General features: G+C 37.4%; 1 protein-coding gene across 4 annotated transcripts in view; it reads right to left on the reverse strand.

Annotated features, from left to right (window-relative positions):
- DENND4C (DENN domain containing 4C) overlaps nucleotides 1-21,464 on the reverse strand; it is a 75,403-nt gene that overhangs the window by 40,677 nt on the left and 13,262 nt on the right. For all 4 annotated transcript variants that reach the window (XM_063320315.1, XM_063320314.1, XM_063320312.1 and 1 more), the window contains 4 exons: nucleotides 10,695-11,022; nucleotides 2,981-3,233; nucleotides 1,988-2,057; nucleotides 548-717 (listed from right to left, as the gene is read on the reverse strand). In XM_063320315.1, the coding sequence (XP_063176385.1) occupies nucleotides 548-717; nucleotides 1,988-2,057; nucleotides 2,981-3,233; nucleotides 10,695-11,005 (804 nt within the window). In that variant the 5' untranslated portion in view covers nucleotides 11,006-11,022. The remainder of the gene's footprint in view (nucleotides 1-547; nucleotides 718-1,987; nucleotides 2,058-2,980; nucleotides 3,234-10,694; nucleotides 11,023-21,464) is intronic.

Here is a 21,464-nt window from a genome sequence, read left to right on the forward strand (position 1 = left end):
GGTCTCAGGAGCTCATCAGTTCTTCAGAGCCCTTTGCACTCTGTGTGCCTCTCAGCACATACTTTTCCTCTCCACGCCCTGGTGTTTTCTGGTAACTATTTTCATATTCATGCACATAGATAGCCACAGAGCCCAATTACACAAATTTACACAGAAACAGCTTTTAAGGTAACCATAGGAAAACCATAACAACTTAAACACTGCTAACACATGTGGTAAGTGAACATCTCTTTAACACATAGGCTACATTTCCATTCCCAGACACTTCTTACTTGAAAGAGCAGAGAAATCCCCGTGCTGCAAATTTTGGTTTTGTTAAATATATAGTTCAGCTTACATGGGACTAAACAGCACATATTCTTCCAGCTATTTCCTGTTTTGGTTTAACTCTGTCTTACATGAAGGCTTAAGAAATGCAATTTTAAAAGGGAAGTACTTAAGAATTTATTTTGTATTATTTCTCAAATACAGAAGAAACAATGCCTATTTATCTCCACAGCAGCCATTCGAACTAAAAGCAAAAACTAGTCACAGTGTAGAGCCATACCTTTTCTGCAGAAGAGCAGGTCAGTACAAATGTTGAGAACACCGGTAGTGGATATTTGGTTTGAGGGTCCCAGCACTCAATAGTAGCTCCCATAGGAAGGCAGAAGAGAGGTACAGATTCCGACAGGGGGAATGACTCATAATTCTCTTGAGGATATCTGAAAATTAAGCCTTCAGAACAGGAGAAGGAAAAGTAAGCACATTTGCTCTGCAAGCCCTACATAATGTAAGCAATATATTTTTCAAAATATACAGCAAAGTTTGTTGGTTATCTGGACTTTATAACTGAAGACTACATCTGCACAAGAAGAAAGTCTCTCATTTGACAGTAAGACTAAGTCATCCAAGTAACAATCACTTAAAAATTATGTATGAATACTGAAGCACTTCCTCCTGGTAACTGCTCAAAAACCAGGACATAGGAAAAACTAATTAGTGAGGATTTTTACTTGAAACCAGTTGGGAATTATCTGTGCTATTTAAATGTACCATTGGAATGGATTTTATTACAAAGAAATTCCTATGAAGAAAGTGATAATTTATCTACTGTAAAAACAGCAGCAATACCTCCACTGAAAATAGGATGAACTCGCTGACTGTCCACATTTTCTGCTGATCAGCCAATATGTTCAATGGAAACAAATCATTTATTCAGTTTTCAGAAATATATCTAACTCCTACTGGTAGAAAATAGGTACACAAACATTGCTTGACTATTGCTGTTCATCTAGTTTATTTTATGGTACAATGACTTCATAATCTATGCTTTCCACTTCTTGGTAGTTTAATCCTTTCAAAGGAATTTGGTGCACTTAGTGCTAAGTAGAAACTCTTTTGAAAGTTTTTTTGGACTTCTTCAGGAAAAAAAAAAAAAGATCTGTAGCAATGCATTAAAAAACTTATAAAAGCCAGACTTAAAATAAAAGACTTTTTGTCATTTATTGTTCAGAATATTTTTCACTCTTCTCAAATAAGAAACAAATGAATGGTTGTGGAACTGAAGGGAAGAAACACATCTAAGTTTCAAATTAAATGGAAGATGTTGCATTAGCTGTGAGACATAAAACTAAATATGAGGGAGGTTGAATGGAATTTTTAATTACTCCCTCTCCATCATCACCGACATAAGAAATATGAAGTCTTGTTACATCTGAAATGCTTGCTAAGCTTTCCACTAAAGCTCCTAAGCTATCAAACCTGTCATAATTAGAAATAATTAATACCGAACAATGCTATTCCTATTAAGGCTTTTTTTTTTTTCTCCTGGGAAAAAGTGATGCGAGCAAAGAAGGCATTATAGGAGTTCATTTCAGCTGACGCCCTCTAGGAACAGAATTCTGACAGACAGCACTTAAGCTTTTAAAATTATTATTTGATTTCCACAAGGCACGCAAATCCTTCTGTTAGCAAGTTTAGACAGTCTGCTTCTAAAATTACTTACCAGCTTTATAGGCTAAAGAGTTAGAAGCTGGCACAGACTTCTTGTAACAAAGGTACACACTGGAACCCCACTGAAAAACACAAGTTTCATCTTAGAACCAGCAAAGACGACAACAGGTAGCAGAAGAATCAAGTATAAGCATTTGAATATACTCCCACTTACAAACAAAGCAGACATTTAAATAAAAAGCATTACAAAAATAAAATGACCAGTTGGCTGCTGAGTGCACGTGAATGATGAAATTAAGAATTCACCATTCCCAGGGTTTTCAGACCTTACAGGATTTACATAAATTAATTACACCACCACACTCTGACCTACTCCAACAGAAGAACAGGGAAAAGTGAAGCAGATCATTTGCAGCTTCACATTTTCCTGGTTATTTAAAAGTAGACTCTTATAGGAACTTTATCAGTGGAAGCGAAATTCTAAAAATCACCCCTTGAAGCTTTTATTTTACTTCCATAAAGTGGTTATTTACATAGTGTTTTTGCAGTTTGTCTAAATACACCCTAACATTTGAAAAAAATATCACTTATTTCGGCCTCAGTTAACTAAATGCAAAACAGACTAAATAAAAGCAAACCAGAATGAAGAAAGAGTACATCAAGAAACTGTAAGCCATAATTAACATTCTTACATGTCTTAGTAACATAGGCATTATTAATAACTAAGAAAAAGTTCTTGTGATTCATCCCGAGTGTCAGCATCACCAAAGGGGGGGGGTGGGTATAATGATTAAGAAAATATATAAAAAAAAATAGCACCTAGACAAGAACATACAAGCTGAAGTAGTGAGTAATCAGTATGAAGAAGTAATTCCTAACACTGAAGGAAATCAGAGCAACAAAACCTACAAAACTGTAAGTGTCACACACAGTATATAGAATGAAAGAATTATGACAGAGTGACAGAACACAACTGTGAGAGTGCTAAGGAGGGTTTGCTTTTTGTATTTAAAAAACAAAAAGACTCAAGCTTTTAAATACTCACCATCCCACAATTTAAATTCTTATCAACTTTGCAGAATGTATGAGGAGGGGTTTCTCCTTTGCTGGTAACAATAACACAGATATCCGTTACTGCCAATGAATTCTGAGGTCGTATTGGAGGAGCCCTTCGATATGTGATAAAGATACGTTGAGAAGAAGCTGAACTGTTGTTAACATTAGCACAACGACCATAAGGAGTAGCTTGAATCACCTCGCAGCCTGAAATGATGCGTTCCTTCCCTTCATATAGAACTCTGCAGACAGGAAGGAAACAAAATATTATGTGCAATCAAATATATATGAAGTTACTCGGAAAAATTCACAGAAATTGTCCATCCATTAGCACCCTATGTCATCACTGCAATGTTCTAGTGTGCATTTTATATATTGTCTTTTGTCATGCACAATTTGAGGCAAAGAAACCGTTCTGAAATATTTAAATATTGTAAGAGGTCTCTGTGGGAACAAATCATAGTTATGGAAAAACAAAGTCAAGCCAGACTGAAAAGGATTTACTTATAGAATTACTAGGAATGCTGCACTATCAATGAAAAATAAACATAAAGGAAACTAAATTGTTTGCACACATGATACCTGATAATTTCTTAGAAATTATTTCCGTCACTGAAATGTCTGGAAATTTCAAGCTTGCTTTTTTTTTTAAATAATGTTGTTGGAAAAGATCAAGAGGAAACAGAAGTCTGTTTCCTAGATAAATTTTTACAGAAAAAAAGGCCCAAACCCAGTAATGATTTACATTCATAGTTTGAATAACATTCCTTAAAGAAGGGGGAGAGGGGAAGACAAAATAATACTCCATTTCACAGAAAAGGAAGAAATAACAACTACATTTGACTGTACTTCTAGAAAGCAGAATATAGCTTACATGGCCATACAGCAACATTCACACAGCATCTGATTTTTCAGCCAGATCACTAGTTTAGATCACCATCCCAGCAGTTAAATGAGCTAAAACTTTACACTCAAATCTTTCCCAAGCATAAAGCTATTAGGAAGTGACCATGAGAAGAAATACAGAAGTCAAACCATACATCACTGCATATTTTTAATGCACAGATGCTAAAGGGCAAGCTTTATCTCCCACTCCACACCCAAATAAGCAATTGGTCCATTTGCTTGATTCTCTGCAGTATGTACAGAGTACTTGCCACCTTCAAATGAGTTTTCATCCTTGTGATACGTGGCAAGATTTAGGATAAAGGTAACATATTAAAACCTTGTATTTTGTGACCTGTACCTTCCCACATGTACTCCATCACAACTTTACTTGAAAATAAAAAATAACCAGGCAATGCATCTTTTACTGTCCCAAAATATCCTTGGTTAAATGTTTGGTAAGACTAGTAGTAGGTATGTATTTGAAAACTTCAAAAAGTCATGTGTATAAGCTAAAAAAAAAAGTCTTTTTCCAGATCCAACAATTCTCAGAACTTTGAAAAAAAAAAAAAAATACATAGCATTAAACGTCACAAATTACTTAAGTATTACTGTCCCATCTTTAAACTGGAAAACACAAATACTAGTGTTTATTCTGAATCCACAGAACAAACACATATCTTGTCATAGTATGGAGAATATACATGAACTACAGTCCTAGAATACTTCAATAAAGCAAAGAAGTCACATGAGTTGGGAGTGTATTGATGTAGCTACCAGGCTGCCATATAAATTTATTCAACTAGTTCATGAAGAACAATATTCTTGCCTTCAATAATGGTTTCAGTTGTAAATATTCTGATCATCACCCTTCTGCTACGTTTCAAACCGTGTGTAATCTCAGGTTCAAAACCAGCCTAATGCCAGTACTAAATTGCCAAGTTGCAACATCAGTTTTAACATACTACCTACTGGTTCAAGATATGTATAGAGAAAGTATGTGTTATTCAAATTACTCCCGAACTAAATAATCTTCTCCACAAATATGCATTTTGCTATTTTTTATTGGGTTACCTACTTCATAAAGCTAAAAAAACCAACTAAACAAAAAAAAAAACACCACAAAACACAAACAAACCCAACAACTACAACTGGCAGCAGCTCTCAAGCCACCTTCACTGTGCATAAAGAGTTTATATGAACTCTTCACATCACTGCCTTATGTTAATCAGAAGAGAATATTAACAGAGCAGTTTCCAATGGAAGTTTCAGTTCAGTTTTATTTCAATTTTGTGTATTTTAGATAAAATCAAACAATTTAAAGTTATTCTAGAAACATTCGTCAGCTGTCAGCTTTTGAGAAGGAAAACCGTATTAATCAGACAATTCCAGCAGTTCAATTTAATAGGTTTACAAGTATTCTCAGAAAGATACCTAAAGACTGAAGAATTTCTCAGTTCTTTAAATATTTCTAAAAGGTAAGGGGCTGACTGGTGTTCCAGACTGTAACAGTGGGGTCACTTCCCATCAAAAGCAAAAAAGAAAATGAAAGCAGCTTTCACCCCTACATATATACCAGCAGAACTATTATTAAACCCACACCATTTCCTGACCACGTGCATAGTATTGAATTTAAGAAAACAAACAGAAGAAAACCACCACCCATGGATCACTCAAATTAAACAACGATTTTACGGATTCAGACAAAAACCATTCAGAAGTGATGGATGAAATATTTAACGTGACACCTTGGATACACAAAGTCCTCCCTGAGAGAGTAACTTTACTCCTACTTGTTTCAACTTCCCAGCATCTGCCTTCAATTAATTAGCACTGATCAGATGTGGTGGGCTGACCAGGTGCCCGTGAAAGCTGCTCTATCACTCCCCTCCTCAGCTGGACAGGGGAGAGAAAACAGAACAAAAGGCTTGTGGGTTGAGATAAGGACAGGGAGGTCACTTGATGTGGGGAAAATTAATTTATTACCAATCAAATCAGAACAGGATAATGAGAAATAAAGCCAAATCTTGAAAACACCTTCCCCCACACCCATCCCTTCTTCCTAGGCTCAACTTCACTCCTGATTTTCTCTACGACCTTCCCCTGAGCAGAGCAGGAGGACAGAGAATGGAGTTATGGTCAGTTCACCACATGTTGTCTCTGCTGCTCCTTCCTCCTCAGGGGGAGAAGGACTCACGCTCTTCCTGGTCCAGCATGGGGTCCCTCTCATGAGCCAGTCCTCCACAAACTGCTCCAGTGTGCATCCTGCCCACGGGGTGTAGTCTTTCAGGAACAGACTGCTCCAGCATGGGTCCCCAACAGGGTCACAAGTCCTGCCAGCAAACCTGCTCCAGCGTGGGCTCCTCTCTCCGCAGGTCCATAGGTCGCGCCAGGAGCCTGCTCCACTGCAGGCTTCCCATGGGGTCATACCCTCCTTTGGGCATCCACTTGCTCCACCACTGACCTCCATGGGCTGCAGGCGGACAGCCTGCTTCACCATGGGCTACAAGGGAATCTCTGTTCTGGTGCCTGGAGCACCTCTTCCCACTCTTTCTTCACTGACCTTGGTGTGCGTGTGTAGGGTTGCCACATATTCTCAGTCCTCCCTCCAGCTGTGATTGTGCAGGTTTTTTTCCCTCCTTCTTAAATATGATATCACGGAGGTGCTACCATCATCGCTGAATGGCTCAGCTTTGGCCAGCAGCAGGTCTGTCCTGGAGCCGGCTGGCATTGGCTGGGTCAGACATGGGAGAAGCTTCTTGCAACTTCCTCATAGAATCCATCCCTGTAGCCCTCCCTGCTACCAAAACCTTGGCCACACAAACCCAATACATCAGGATAAGACTCGTTTCCTGATTCCATGAGCTTATACGTTGGCCTTGATCCTAAGTACGCCTTCTTTGCTACATTATTCTATCAACGTAAAGTTTCATGTCAAGCAAACTGTAACCTGCAGTTTCCTCTAGAGGTTATGCCCTTTCTTTGTAAGAAAGGCCAAAAAAATCTTGTTCTCTCTTCATAAGGCTGTTTCACATTGTACATGGAAGTTCTCTCATGACCGGTTTTACCAATTTAAAGGTACACTTCTATACATCAGATAACAGACCTTAGAAAAGATAAATACTACCTTCTTGCAGCTGCTCAGTTATAAACCTTAAACCACAGAAAACTGCTTCTGGAAAACCATTTCCAAATAGGTGGACTGTTGCAAATTGCACTGTGTAAGGCTGCTCTCCAGCTTGACTCCTCCTCTAGGTCCAATAACGTTACTGCCCCTCACAATCATTATGCAAAATAACTCTTTATAACACTTCTTCCTATCTCATTTAAGAGAAGGCAGTATGCCAGTACTGAATAGTAAAGGAATTTAAATATACTAAGCAGTAAGAGGGTCAGAGGAGAAGCGTTGGGTCAGACAGAGGAAAAAGACTGATGTATCTTTTATTTCTACTGCCACCACTATTATTATTTGTCTAAACATACAAGTGATTAGTTTCATCATTATTATCCTATACTGTTCCAAACACCCAACTGCAGTTGTCATACTAGTGGGATTTAAGGAACTATGGAAGATGCTGGCTGTTGATAACACCTTCCAGTTTCTACTATGCTTCTGGAAATTTGAGTTCACTTTCATTTCTGAAAGACATCTCTAGTAAAGAAAAATATTTGTTCTATCAATACTCCTGCAGGTATTTTCAGAAACCAGGTATGCAGAACAAGATGGGTCCTTGGCACAGAATCACTAATCAAACTAAAGTTTCCCATACTAGTTTAAAAATAAATAAATCAGTATTTCTTTACTTATACAATCCAAGTTAGCTAACTTTTGCATTACTCTGAACCCCTGCTTCACACAAGAAGGCTGATATTCTTTCTTTGGTCCTTTCTACAGTAAGTGTTACAAACTGCAAAACCACTTACACTTAAAAAGCATTTTTTGTCAGGTTTTCTTCCATTTAAGAAGCAAGTGCTGGAGCTGTCCCATATCCTTAATTCAAGTGTAAAACAAAGAGAGGTGAGATCTTGTTTCAAAGTCTCAGTGCACCTAAACTGAAACAAATCTCAAATCATAGTTCTTGTCCATTTCTGGAACATTAGCAAAAATATCAGTTAGAAAAGCAACAGAATAACTAGTACCTGAATCATTTATACACGTATAAGCTTAAGATACTAAATTTTAGAGCTGTATGTAGGAAAAGGACCTTAGAGATCTCTTGTCTTAGGATCAAACCTTTATTCTTCCAACTAAAAACAGCCACAGCAAACGCAACATCCAGAGGCACGGCACATGGCCTAACTATATGGAAGTAAGCACCTGACACAGGAAGTCACGCTAGCATGTTACAGACACTTCAACTTAAGAACCAGTGGAATAACAGGGAGGAACTGGATGGAGGGCACAGAAATACAGAACACAAGGACAATGGCAGAGAATCAGTAGAGCGTATCCCCATCTCCCCCCTTCCTTCCAACACCATTTATTTGTTTCCCTAAAAATAGCCCTGAAAGAAATACACACACACAGGCATTTACCAAGAATCATCCAAATGCTCAGACTAAAAGAAAACTCAGTTTTATATACACACATATATATATATGTATATTACAACCTTGACACAAGAGTACGGATTTGACCTTTCAAGGGATACACCCTTCCTTTACCTACTAAGTCCCCTCCCCACGTCAGCTGACTTAAGAAATATTTAAGGCTCAAAGATAAAACATTCTTTCACACTTGGTTCTTTAATTAAAAGAGAGGAGCATAAATTAACCTTCAGACTGTCCATACATCTCTTGCCCAAACTCCACTTTCATTTGAACATGCTGAAATTTACAGAAAAAAAAAAAAACAAAAACAAAAAAAGCCAAACTTGCTCTAACCATCTCTTGCACATACTTGCAAAACAGCAGGAACAGCAGGGGGAAAACATTCATATGCATCATCGCTCAGAGAGAAAAGCCTGCCATGATTTGTTAGGTGTGACACCCTAACTGGATCTGTGTAAAACAAAATACAGAATAAATACTACTTGCCAAATGCCAGTTTTCCAACAATAGTTTTAAAAGTGTCTCTCTTAGGGAAGCCCTTAGCCAGCTATTTGCCTATTCTCCTTATCAGGTACTCCCCATGAAATCTACCCAAGGATTTGAGTTCCTAAAGTTGTGGAAAACATGAAAACAAACATGTGCTAGCAGAGTCGATTCCATAAAGGCACACACTGAAGACTGATGGTTTAGGAATCCCTTTGAAGAATCACTCCCTCTAGAAAATCTTGCTTCTGCTAAAACTTACTGAAGTTTGACATATCATTCAAAGAAGTAACTTCACACTGCAATTCTACACAGTCAAATCCCATTGTAACAGTTATCTCATCTTATAATGTCAGTCACCCACATGGGAAAACACTATTTTAAAAATCACAGTTTCACTGAAGATTATTTAAACATAGTTTAGATGATTGAGATGAACCAAAATTAGAACGCACCAGGTTAATTACACAACTTGAACTATAATCCTTAGAGCAGAGACCTTGCCATGTAACTAATTTCATTACTAAGATTTCACTATGAGTTTCTTCCTGACTGGAACTACTTGTCAGTTGGCACTCAAAATGCAGGTCAAAAGCAGGGTATGTAGGCATTTTGCCTGATGTGCTTCAACTTAAAAATGAAATTAACTAAGCTTATTACAGCTTACATATAGATGCATGGTTTTTACTTTACTATTTATTTAATAACTAAATAAAGAAATCCACACACATTCCTTATTTTGACATTATTATAACAGTTCCCCCACCCATATTCCATCTTCTCTTTCTCATTACATCCTCAGTAATTCTGCAATGTCCTTATCCAAAGCAGAGTAGCAGAAGTGCCATATAGAGCAATTTATAGTGCTCCATGAGTTATTACAGATTGAGCATTACCTCAACATGCTAGTGGCACAGACTATAATATTCACCACCTCAAGATCTTGGGGGATTTTGTGATCTTGGTCCTGAACACTTACACTAAACTCGGTATCCTAAAAGTAACAAAAGTAGTTACTTCCTCTCAGGTTGCCCCCTGCATTTATTAAGCATTGAACTTAAAGCATGCAATATAGCTAAGGTTTTCAAACACAGTACTAGTAACTCTTCAGTAACTTACGCCTCAGACATCAAAAAGTGTGGTTTTTGAAATACAAGCATGATCACAGTTACCAAGAGACTACATAATCCAGTGTTTGCAGCCAATCATGTCAGAGCTCGTAAGCAACACCACTGACACTCTGATCTGACAGTAAGGCAGGCTACAAGATTCTAGGTAAGTGGATAATTTTAAGATCTTTGTTTCAGTGTCCTGCCGTTTTTAAGTGTTATCTTCTACTTTAAGTATTAAAGTGAATTCCACGAAGTGATAATTTTTTGTCTTCTGAAGTCATCACTTTCAGATTAAGCATGTTATATTTTTGGATTTGCACTATACCATTTCTATAAATTAATTTTTACTATTCTCTCACCTTTCATAAAACTGCAGCAGAGAACTTTATTCCTCATATTTGATTTGCTCTCTCTCTCCCTATATATATATTTATATATCTTTTTAAGTCAAAACATTATCATTCATTTTAAAAACACAAGTTCAGTAGAAGACTGACGCTTTTTTCAGCTTATTTCAGAAAGAAAATACTACACAGATACACACAATAAGCAACATAGATTCAAAGACAATGTCTTTTTAAAAGTTTTCTCACATCTGTTTTCATCATCATCTATGAAGCGTAGTATTTGATCATTATTGAAGGAGGAACTGAATTGTTACAGAAATCTCACCCAATGTCAGTAAGAGGTGGTTTGTCCCGGCCTCTCTTGTAGCAAAGAAAAAGTTCAGGACTCTTTAGACTTCCATAGTTTAAGTTGGCTTGAAGGGCTGTAGGGGTGGCTTCAACACAGGTGTATCCCTCTGGGACAGTTTCACCAGCTGATTTAATTATCACAGCAATGTCAGTAATTGGAGCCTTTGGACCAGATGACTTTGTTTCATGTCGACTTATTTCTTGGTCCAGGAGGGTTGCAGTATCTGTATCAGTGAGCCCTGCCACCACAAAGTAGTCAGCCACTCGTGGACCTTTGTCTTCTATCATGGTTATGTCAGTACTTCCTGGGGAAAAAAAAGAGAGAGAAATTAAACACCCTGCTTTCAAGCTAAACCCCGTCCCTCCACAAGTATGAGGATTTAAAACCTTTAAAGAAATTTTTGCAAATAAAAAAATTCCTACATGGAGATTTCATGAAAATTCTAGGGAAAATACAAAACAAACTTTGATTTCTGCTGCACAAAAAGACAAAAAGACAGTATTGTAAGTAACTGGATTTCAGTTCTACCACTGTCAGTCATATTTTAGCACAAGGAAGTTTAAGTGAGATAAGGAAGAACTCAAAGCTCCTAAAACAGCAGCTACACAGAAAATTGCTTGGTGTTAGCTATTAGACCATTCAAGCTCTTCACAGGATTTAAATTAATGCAGGTACCCTTAACTAAAAGCATCTATATTTTTCTGTCATTTCTTAGTGAGTAATTTGACTATGGAATCGTGCTGCTTTTTTTCATTTTATTTTTTGAGAGAACTACAGGCTCGCTAGTTTATCTTCTGCACATTTCATCCATTTTGTTTCATAATCTAGACCTAACAGTGCAGTCTTGAGACATTCAGCTGGCAACTGTAACATCTGGAAGTCATTTACAAAAATCACACATCCAAACCCACATTTCATCAGCTGATCAGGCAGTACACATCACTGTTCAGCTGCACATTCCAGATCTGGAAAAAGTTCTTCTCCCAACACCACCGATGTTCACTAAGCATATGATTTTAAAGTGGTGCAACGCAAGTTTCTATTAAGAGCAAAACTAGCTGACAGACTATGCTCAAATATCACAATTTCAAGCACCCAATCTCATGAATTACCTGTCTTTTTAAAAGTTCAGTGAGAAATATTTAAACAGTAGTTACCAAGCAATAAACCTGAATCCTGTTATACCCCTTCAGGGAGCTAGGGACCACCTTGTTTTAGGTCCCCATGCTTCCATCACCAGATTCTTGGGGATCCCATCTAGAAAGCTAACCAAGAATGGAAGTCTGGTTCCCATCTTTGAAAACAAGACTGCCACAGCTGCCAAGGAGTGGTGGTCCATAGGTATTACCTATTAATAAGTGCACCAAAACTGAAAAGTTTATTGTATTTAGAATGTCCCAGTCCGATAAATGCAGAAACATTGGCCTCTGCTACGAGAAAGGTGGTTTGACGGAGACAGTATAATCCTGTTCCTTGCAACCTAGTTTCTCCTCCTGTTCTTATCCTGTTCTTTTTTACTGAAATTATACTGAAAAGGTACTTTGCAACACTTTGCAAGAGTTCTAAAACTTGTTATCCAAAGTGTTCTGAGTACTCAGCTGAAGGAAAAATCAGTTATTCATCCTCATGCTTACTAAGAAATCTTAGTATAAGATTATGCAATTTAGGCGCTAGCCACTACATTGCAAGGTACGGTAGCCTGAAATGAAAGTAGGAAGAGGAAGGGTAATAATTTCATGAAAATTTGTATACCCCAATTAACTCCATTTTCTATTTTCTAACACTTAAACAACAACTTTTCAAATCCTTTCAAACCTGAAAGAAGAGTACTCACACCCTTTAAAAGGCTCCTCTATTCTGCAAGGTTCTACCACAAGGCTTTTCACAACATCATTTCGGCATTCTCTAAACACTTTGGCTAACAGCTTTTGTAGGGCAATCCATAAACAGAGATCCTGGGAAAAGACACAGTTGTGCTTGGCTCCCCTGAAAAGGGGAAAGCCATGGACAGCAACTGACGCGACAGACTTTTCAGGCCTAAAAATATGCTGTGTTAACAGGAACAACAAAAGGCTTATTCAATTCAGGTGTTCAGTGCCTAGGTCTCCTGAAGAAAATTATTCCAAAGCCATAGCTACTTGTGAAGCTTCTGCATCACTTCCAGCTACAGAACTTGCAGCGGTTTAGCCTTTTTACTATCATAAACAACACGAAACTAGTGATAAAGCCCTTTACAGATAAGCAAGTCAGTACGAAATGCAGGGGTAATGGCTTCAACTTAATCTCATATAAATCGCTGCTTCCACTAAAAGGTCCTTCCTCCTCATACTGCCACTGCCCATTCCCACCTTCGCTTTTGTCCAGAACTAGAGTTTGTGCACCCACGTAAATGAACTGCAGCACGGAACTGCTCTGACTGAACGCTAACCTGGCAGAGACTGTTTAGTGTTCAACCAGAGCAGTTCTCCAACAATTCACTGTGTCAGCACAAAAGCAGCAGCAGCATGCCCCTTACAGCAACAGCACTGACTTGCACTAGATTAATCATAAAACTGTGAAGTCCAAGATGTTTCAGTTTGCCTCGTAGATGCTTGGACTTGTTCGCAGAGTTATAAAAACAAATTAAGAAATAAATAAACCAACCTCTCCCTGCTGCCCTTAAAAGAAAGAGAAGTCCTGAGCCAGAATATTTTGTAATCTGGAAAGTACTGTTTGCACTTGACATATGCGAAACCAAATTACTGGAACAAGCTGCTAAAAATAGCAAAATAGTTGGCATCATATAAATGTGTTTTGTTTTTTTTAAAAAAATGAAAACCTTTGTTAAATGATCCAGCCTTTTATTACCTGCTACATGTTCACACAGCTCAGTATCATCCTCTCTCAATGCAACATTAAAATCATTGCCCACATTTAGCACACAGAGCAGGAAATAAAACAGCAACGATAACAGCATACAACGTCAAAAATCTGACAACAGTTTGTATTTTTAATCACAGCTGTAGTTCCTGGAATTGCGCTCACGTTATCCTCAAATGTTTTTTAAAGTGAAAATTTAGCTTTCCTCAACAAATGGGGGAAGACAAATTTAAAAGGGCCTGAAAAAATTAAATACTAAGTTTTGGAAGGTTAGAAAGCAAATGAAAAGACACCATTCCCAAATTTTTAGCAGTGGGGATTAATAAAACTGTAGCAATTGGTTGCTAAGGAGCATACACTCATATCTATGATTTTATTATTTTTCTCTTAGCCATGGTTATGTTTTACTTCACAGAAACTGTGTAATATGTGGCAGGCAAAAGTCAGAGTCACCAGACAATTCAGCTGAGAAACTTGGCACACGAGGCTCATATGTCAGCACAACATTTAGCAAGTTTTTAAAAATGTTCCGAGTCTCTCAAAACAGTTCCCTTCCTTTTCCACAAGGATAAGAGAAGTAAGGTTTCAAGTAAGCACTGCAACTCAGCTCTTCAAGAATTTATTCTCTGATTTCAGAAAGATTTAAAGCAACAGGATCTCTCAAAAGAGACCTTAAAGTAATAGCTCTTAATTAAGCCATGGTTATCTTCTTTAATGCAATAGCTTTATAAATATAAACAGACACTAAACTATAAATTAGCAGATAGCTATCAAAAAAAAATAGAAACAGCAGAATTTAGTTAGTCCAGGGATACTTTGCCTTCTGAATGGCAGGAAAAAATAAACATGATTTGTGGGGGAACAAGATGAATGCACTGCCATTTTCCACTATTTTTGTGACGCCTCACGCAAGAATAAGTATGTGCACTGCTCCTCTTACAGACAAGCAAACATTATTCTAAGAGACCTTCTATCAGAAGTTTTATCATAGTGACTTTTCCCCACCATAATTTCAAGAGATACCATCCTGTCTGTTTTTTTGAGTCCGTTTCTGTACATCATAAGACTAATATGAAAACTCAAATTTAGAAAATATTGGTATTTTTATTGTAACACTTCATTGCCTTGCAGGACAAAACGCAAATACAAAAAAATTCTAAAAATAAAAACTGTTACCTTGGTGTCAGATGATGAAAATGCAGGATATATTGAAAAAAAAAAAAGCCAACATACAAGTCCTGTGAAATATCTTTTTTTGAAGTCTACAAAGATACTTCAGTTTCAGTTAAATAAATTGAAAACAAAAATTGGGAAGTCTGTTTTAAGAACATGAGCAATACTGTTTAAGGAATGACAAACCTCGAAGTCCATATAGATCCGTAAGGGCTATGGAGAATTTATTTAAGTGAAGTTAGTTTTCCAATTCATTCATAGGCCACAATAGGAAAGTTTGGTGTGAACAGTTTGGGACCAAAATTATTTTTTTTTAAGAAGTAAAGAAAAAAAGTCTCCAGAATAAAAGATGTACTTCATGCTTTTCTAAAAGGAATTCCTACTGGAAGTAATTAGTTTTTGTAGCTGAAAAACAAAACAAGCCTGCACTGACAACATTTAAAGGCACTTAGTATGACTAGTCTAAAGTCAAGAGATCCATTTAGCAAAAATATGGAGAGAAAAAAATAAATGCTTTTCACCACTTAACACCAAAATTATGACAAAATGTTCTCCTCTCCCACAGTCCATTTAAGGTTGACCTCTCTAAAAAGACAACCGCCTCTTTTATAACCACACTGTAATTTTACAGTTCTTCCATAATGTTTTATCAAAAATATAGAAACTCAACTATTAGCTTCATATAGGCCATAGCCCTTTCTTAAGGGGAGATTTCATAGTGAAATTGGCTTGGGGAAAAGGTTCCCATTTTAAAGATCACTTTTGTGAATTTTGAACATTATGAAAAAAAATCACATTATTAGAATTTGCTTCAATTTATTGACTGTTGTCTAAAAGACCAGTTAGATTTTTCTTTCAATATGGCTAGACTGCAATTTCCTCTATTTAGTTAGCTGAACCACAACAAAGAGTCGTTCTTGCAAAGATACAAAAATATGTGAGAGCAAGTTACATGCAGCTACAAAGAAATAAAGATGACAACGTAAGTATTCTATTCTGTCCTGGTCTGAGGTAAAACAGAACCAATTTTCTGATTTGTAATTTTACTTTTTAGCTGGACCTCTTCTAACTGACTAAAGCCTGAAATTAACGGCATATTGTTCAGACACTGTTCACTCTCAAGAGTGACAAGACCTGACTGTACCAAGGAACGGTGTGCACAGAGGCTCTTGCTTACACTTATTGCTATAAACGACCAAGGTCGGCGAACTTTGCTGTTTGCCCCCTTACAGGGTCGGAAGTGGGGAAGCGTAGAGGGGTCCCACCCGCAGGGTGGAGCGGACGGGACAGGTGACCCAAAACTGACCAACAGGGTATTCCATCCCACATGCACCACACTCAGTGTAAAAGCTGAGGGATCAAAGGGGCAAGGGGGGCTCTGGCTCGTCTTTTCTTCAATGGCCGACGTCTGGGGAGGACCCTGTCTGTTCGTCTGCCTTTGATCCCGATCCGAGCATTCCTGACTCCCGTTCTGGAATTCAGCTCCTGTCCATCGCTGACTCCAGTCTGGGACTTTCCCTGTGCCTGCTGGTGACGTGATCATCAACCTGGGAGCTGGATACGGTTTTGTATATATTGTATACTTTTTTCTTTAATTTTTTTTAATTCTATTATTATTTACTATTTTCTTATTTATTATTTTAATTAAAGTAGTTTAGTTCTTTTTCTAAACTCGTAAGTCTCCTTATCTCTTCCTCTCCCCTCTGAGGAGAGAGGTGGGGGGGAGGGAGGGCCATCTGTCGTTCTGACTGGCCAATCCGGCCAAAACCATGACATATTCGTATTTTATTTCACAGTTATGAACCTTTCAGTTCCGAAGTGGACATCACTCATTTAAAGTTTTCAGACCTCATTTACAGAGATTGCCACAGCTGAGGACACCTATTCTTTAGATATAAAAAAAGTTTTCTTCTGCATTACCTGCAAAACACAGAAAGAAGAGACTTCTCTAACGCATATTTATTTGTGGAAGTCTGCTTCAGCTTATTACTCTGAGTAATAGCAATTATTTATCTTAACATTGTTAGATCCACAATTATTTTCCCAAGACTCCTCCATTTAAATTCATTAATGACATCATTTGCTTTACCACTGCACCAGCTGTTTGTAGTCAAGTAACATGTGCTTAGAATTCTCCATAACATAAGTATGGTGTGCAGTACTTCATTTCTCAAGCATGGAATTACAGGAAAGTGCTTGTCTGCTCATCTAAAGTGAAGATATTGATGCAGCAGAACGGAATACCAGCAAAATTAGTACGCTAAAACCTTAATATCCTAGATATTTTCATTAATTTTCTAATACTATTAAATATTATAAAGTTGCTATGACAAAACATACATGACGTTCAATTTTTTAAAAATTTTTTTAGAAGGTCAGAGGGTAAGATTTCAGCCTTTCATGTCAGTGTTTTACTTGAAGATAGCATTAATAGAAAGAAAAATCTGTACTGAAAATAGTATCTGAGATGCAAGATCCATTAGCCTTGTCCAATGTTTAGACCACCTCCTTCATTTTTGAAAAAAGGCTCTTGGAAATGACGCTAGGAGGGTGATCTGGCAGGCAATGTGTATATTCCTGAAAGTTTTCAAGTATTTCAGAAAGCTTTTTAAATATACTTCAGACATCAGCATAACTAATACGCCAAATAATATTGTGAAGAACAGATACAGCACTGACTCATAAATCATGAGCAACGTAGACATGTAAGTCTAACATGCTTCTCCAACTACAGTCCCCTTTTTGGCCTATTAACAGAACTTTTGCAGCCATCTTATTTTCCGGAGCAGACTTCCATCATTACACGACACTGTCCCAATATCACGTGGGCCTACCATGTTGAATCAAAGAAACTTGGGCACTTCTGAGCCAACCTCTAATGCACAACTTAGGCCTGTTCAAAAAAAAGAAGTAGAGAAAATAAAACATTGTCCCCCACGTTCCAGGAACTTCCATCCTAGTAGAGACACGAAGCCAAGACTCAGAAGAGCTTTTCATTAATTAGAATCTTTCCTTCCTAAAAAGTCATGGCATAATTTATGCTATCTCCCTTTGAACTTGTGATACAAAGATGGAAGTCTAGAATTCTAAATATATGTCTGTCCTAATCCTAAAAATATTTTAGTATCGAAATATCCTCTAAAATTAGGCTGGAAAGCCAACATAAGTCAAGAAACAAATGGTACAGGTAAACGCAGTTTTTGGCATGTGGACTTAAAGAAAAGGAAACGTAAACTTTATAAAACTGTGTACAGCAGCAACCAAGGGAAAGGGTTTGCCACAAACGCCGATCGGATAAGTTACAGACAAATCCCATACTTAACACCTGACACTATTAAGGAGAAGGTATTCTTGGAAACCTGTGTGTGAACTCACTCCAGAGTAAGAATAACCACCCACAGAGTGGGTTCAGAGGAAGAGGTTTTTAAGGCTTATGTGCAGGAAAATCCTTGGGTAATTGCTTGTTCCTTTCAGCTCCTGGAAAGAAGTGGCATAAATTGCTAGCATCTCAATTCGTACAAAGAATAAAATAAATTTATGCCAAGAGTGTGTGTGGATAACAAAGGTTTTTTCAGTTCACTCCTAACTGGAGTGCCTATCTTAAGCCTTCTCAAAAAAACCCCCACTTAGCATAAGGCTCAGGGGGCCAACTAGCATAACTTTACCTGGAAAAAATCACGTTGGTCTTAAAAGCCTCTTAATTCCTCATCTGAGCACTGCAAAGAAAACTCACTACTACCGATACACAAACTGAATGTAAAGTTCTTCCCAAGTTTATTTTTGACGTAGCAAAAGTCTATGAAATAGAGTTGAACTTTATGTATAAAAATCTCTCTGGTTTCAAAACTCTGCTCTAAGCAAGTGTCCACTAGAAAGAAACGACTTCAGATCAGTAAAAGCCTAACATCAGTGAGACAGTTTTATAGACAAATCTTGCTGCAACTGAAGAGATATATAAGCAGCAATGAAGTAATGTATTATCTTATAGAATGCTCCCTTGAAAAAGCAGATGGCTTTTTAATGATACTTTATAAGAAAGACCAACTCTTTTGTATAATCTGTGACCTTTTCCTCCACTACCCACATGAAGACTCAAACTGAGATATTCCTCACCTTAAGTCACAAATAAAAATAAAGCTATAAAGAAGTTTTTCAGCCTACTTTCAATATAATCAAAGTCCAGAAATCCATTTAACTGAAAATACTGGTGAACTGATGGTCAAAGAAATGAAATTAAAAAGGTATTTTGGAAATGATTAATGACTAACACATGACTTTGCAATTTATTAAACTCACTTGCATCTTCTTTCAGATACTGACAGTGCCCAAAACCTACAACATGTGGAAATTACAACTTAAAAAGTACTTGCTGTATGGAAGCCTATAGCATATATAAACAGATAATGGAATAACTTAGAGATGATGTGATATGTACCTCATAACTAAAAATATTTTTGTAACCAGACTGCATAGGAAATAAGTTTTATTCCAGACTGAAGAATAACTTCAGCACTTTTTGTGCACTGTGGCTGAAACATTTTGTAAACAGCCTGCACAGTTAAGATTTTTAAGTAAAACTCAGAACTTCTACACAAATGCTTGGTTTTGCAAATGAATTATACTTGGCTATTGGCAGTAAAGAAGTTAAAAGAAAAATGTGCTTCTGCTCTGAGAATTATTCCTAAAATAAACTGGCCTAAAGATCAGGGAAGACACTGGATTTGCTAAACTAATTTAAAAGACAAAGACTCTACTGGATGGATACAAGACAGTGTGTCAGGAGGTCATCTGCAACACCTGGAAAATATACTGGCCACAAACTGAGTAAGAGCGAAGCATTACTACGTTTTTCAAGAACTGCGCTAGGCAACACTTCATAGACAACACAAAGACTACCACAGGCACCTCACACCCCAATACAGAACTTAACCAAGTCTTTATCTGTGCGGCTTCTCAATTATTTACAATTAACTAATCTGAAGACAGACAGGGCAGGCAAAGTTTGCTTACCTTTCTGAAAATTCATAAACTTTCCTTACTGTGGTAGAGAAGGGAGAAATACAATTCTTTATTCACACAGACTATCCTTTTATCTTGTGCCGAGATAAATAATGTTATTGGTGAAGGGATAGCAAGAACAATTTGTTTCCCCTTCATATAAAAGAATCTAAATTGATGCTTGTTAAATCTTAATTTTATACCACAGCAACCAGTGCAGAATTTCTTCTAATGAGTGACTTCAGAAACGTCCCTAATTCACGTTAAAAGCATTACATAACATGCATACACGTTAGAGTTAAAATAAGTAACCAGCCAGACAGCAGGCTTCTTGAGATAAGAAGTATCTCAAGACACTTCTTAGTAGCAGTAAGAAAGCAGTATCAGCTACTCATTAAAACTGAAAATGGAAAGAAATTAAAATAATATTTGTAAATGCCTTTAAAGACATGCCTGAAGAAGCTAAATCACTTGTCACACACAGCAAAGAGATACAGTTAGGTTGCATTAAGCCTTCAGCTTGCCCCTCTTCTTTCTGCACACATTTCAAATACCAGAACAGTTTGGGTTGGAAGGGACCTTTAAAGATCACCTAGTCCAATCCCTCCTGCCATCGGCCAGGACATCTTCCACTACATCAGGTTGCTCAAAGCCCCGTCCAGCCTGACCTTGAACACTTCCAGGGATGGGGCATCAACAACTTCTCTGAGCAACCTGTTCCAGTGTCTCACCACCCTCATTGTAATAAAGGTCTTCCTTATGTCCAGTCTAAACTACCACCTTTCAGTTTAAAACCGTTGCCCCTTATCCTGTCACTATAGGCTTTGGTAAAAAAATCTTCATGTGTTATTTTGCAACAGTGGTAAGATAAAGGCATGACAAAGTTGGTGCGAAGAAACTGAAGACTTTTTTTTTTTTTGCAGAACCGGGTGATCTTAAATCAGAACAATAAAGTTGAGTCACTTGGGACAGGAGAGGTGGAAACTGAAGGCCTGAACTTAGCAAGTCTGACCAGCAGTGACAATTTGGATACTTACGAGTTTTGTCTATAGGACTGTTTATAAAAATCAGATCTAAATACAAATGCTAAAAGACTGAAACAACTATAGGACACAATGTTTAGGACTAACACTATGAATGCTATTTTTTAAAACTTTAGATTACTGGAAATATATCAATAATAGTGCTTTCTTCAGGGGGTTTTTGGTTTGTTTGGGGGGGGGGGGTTGTTTGTTTGTTTGTTTGTTTTTAAAAAAAACCAACACTATTTCCTAGTTTTATTCCATAGCAACAGAAAGAACACACTGAGGGTTGTTCTCAGTGTTAACTGTATTCAATAAATTAGAATGATTGCTTCTGTTCTAATTGCCTCAAATTTTGTCTTTGTTTAACTAGATTTCAAGACTTGGAAGCTAATACATGGAATTCACTTTGAAAAGCAACGAGCAATGCAATCATGGGCTATACTTGGCAATTGGAACTTTAGGCTGTTTTTTTTAAACACAAAATACAGCTATGACTCTAGCACACATATATAGCCCCACACACTTAAATGTAAGCAGCATATGCAAAGACAGTTACCGATACTACCATTTAACAACCAGAGCGTACTGGAGTATACATACAGGGTTCCCAAAGAGCTTGCACTCCAGTTGCTTGTCCATTCCAGCGTACCTTTCATTATTATTGCTCACATCAGTATGTTTGTCCATACCA

This window comes from Chroicocephalus ridibundus, chromosome Z, assembly GCF_963924245.1.
Source record: "Chroicocephalus ridibundus chromosome Z, bChrRid1.1, whole genome shotgun sequence".
NCBI lineage: Eukaryota > Metazoa > Chordata > Aves > Charadriiformes > Laridae > Chroicocephalus > Chroicocephalus ridibundus.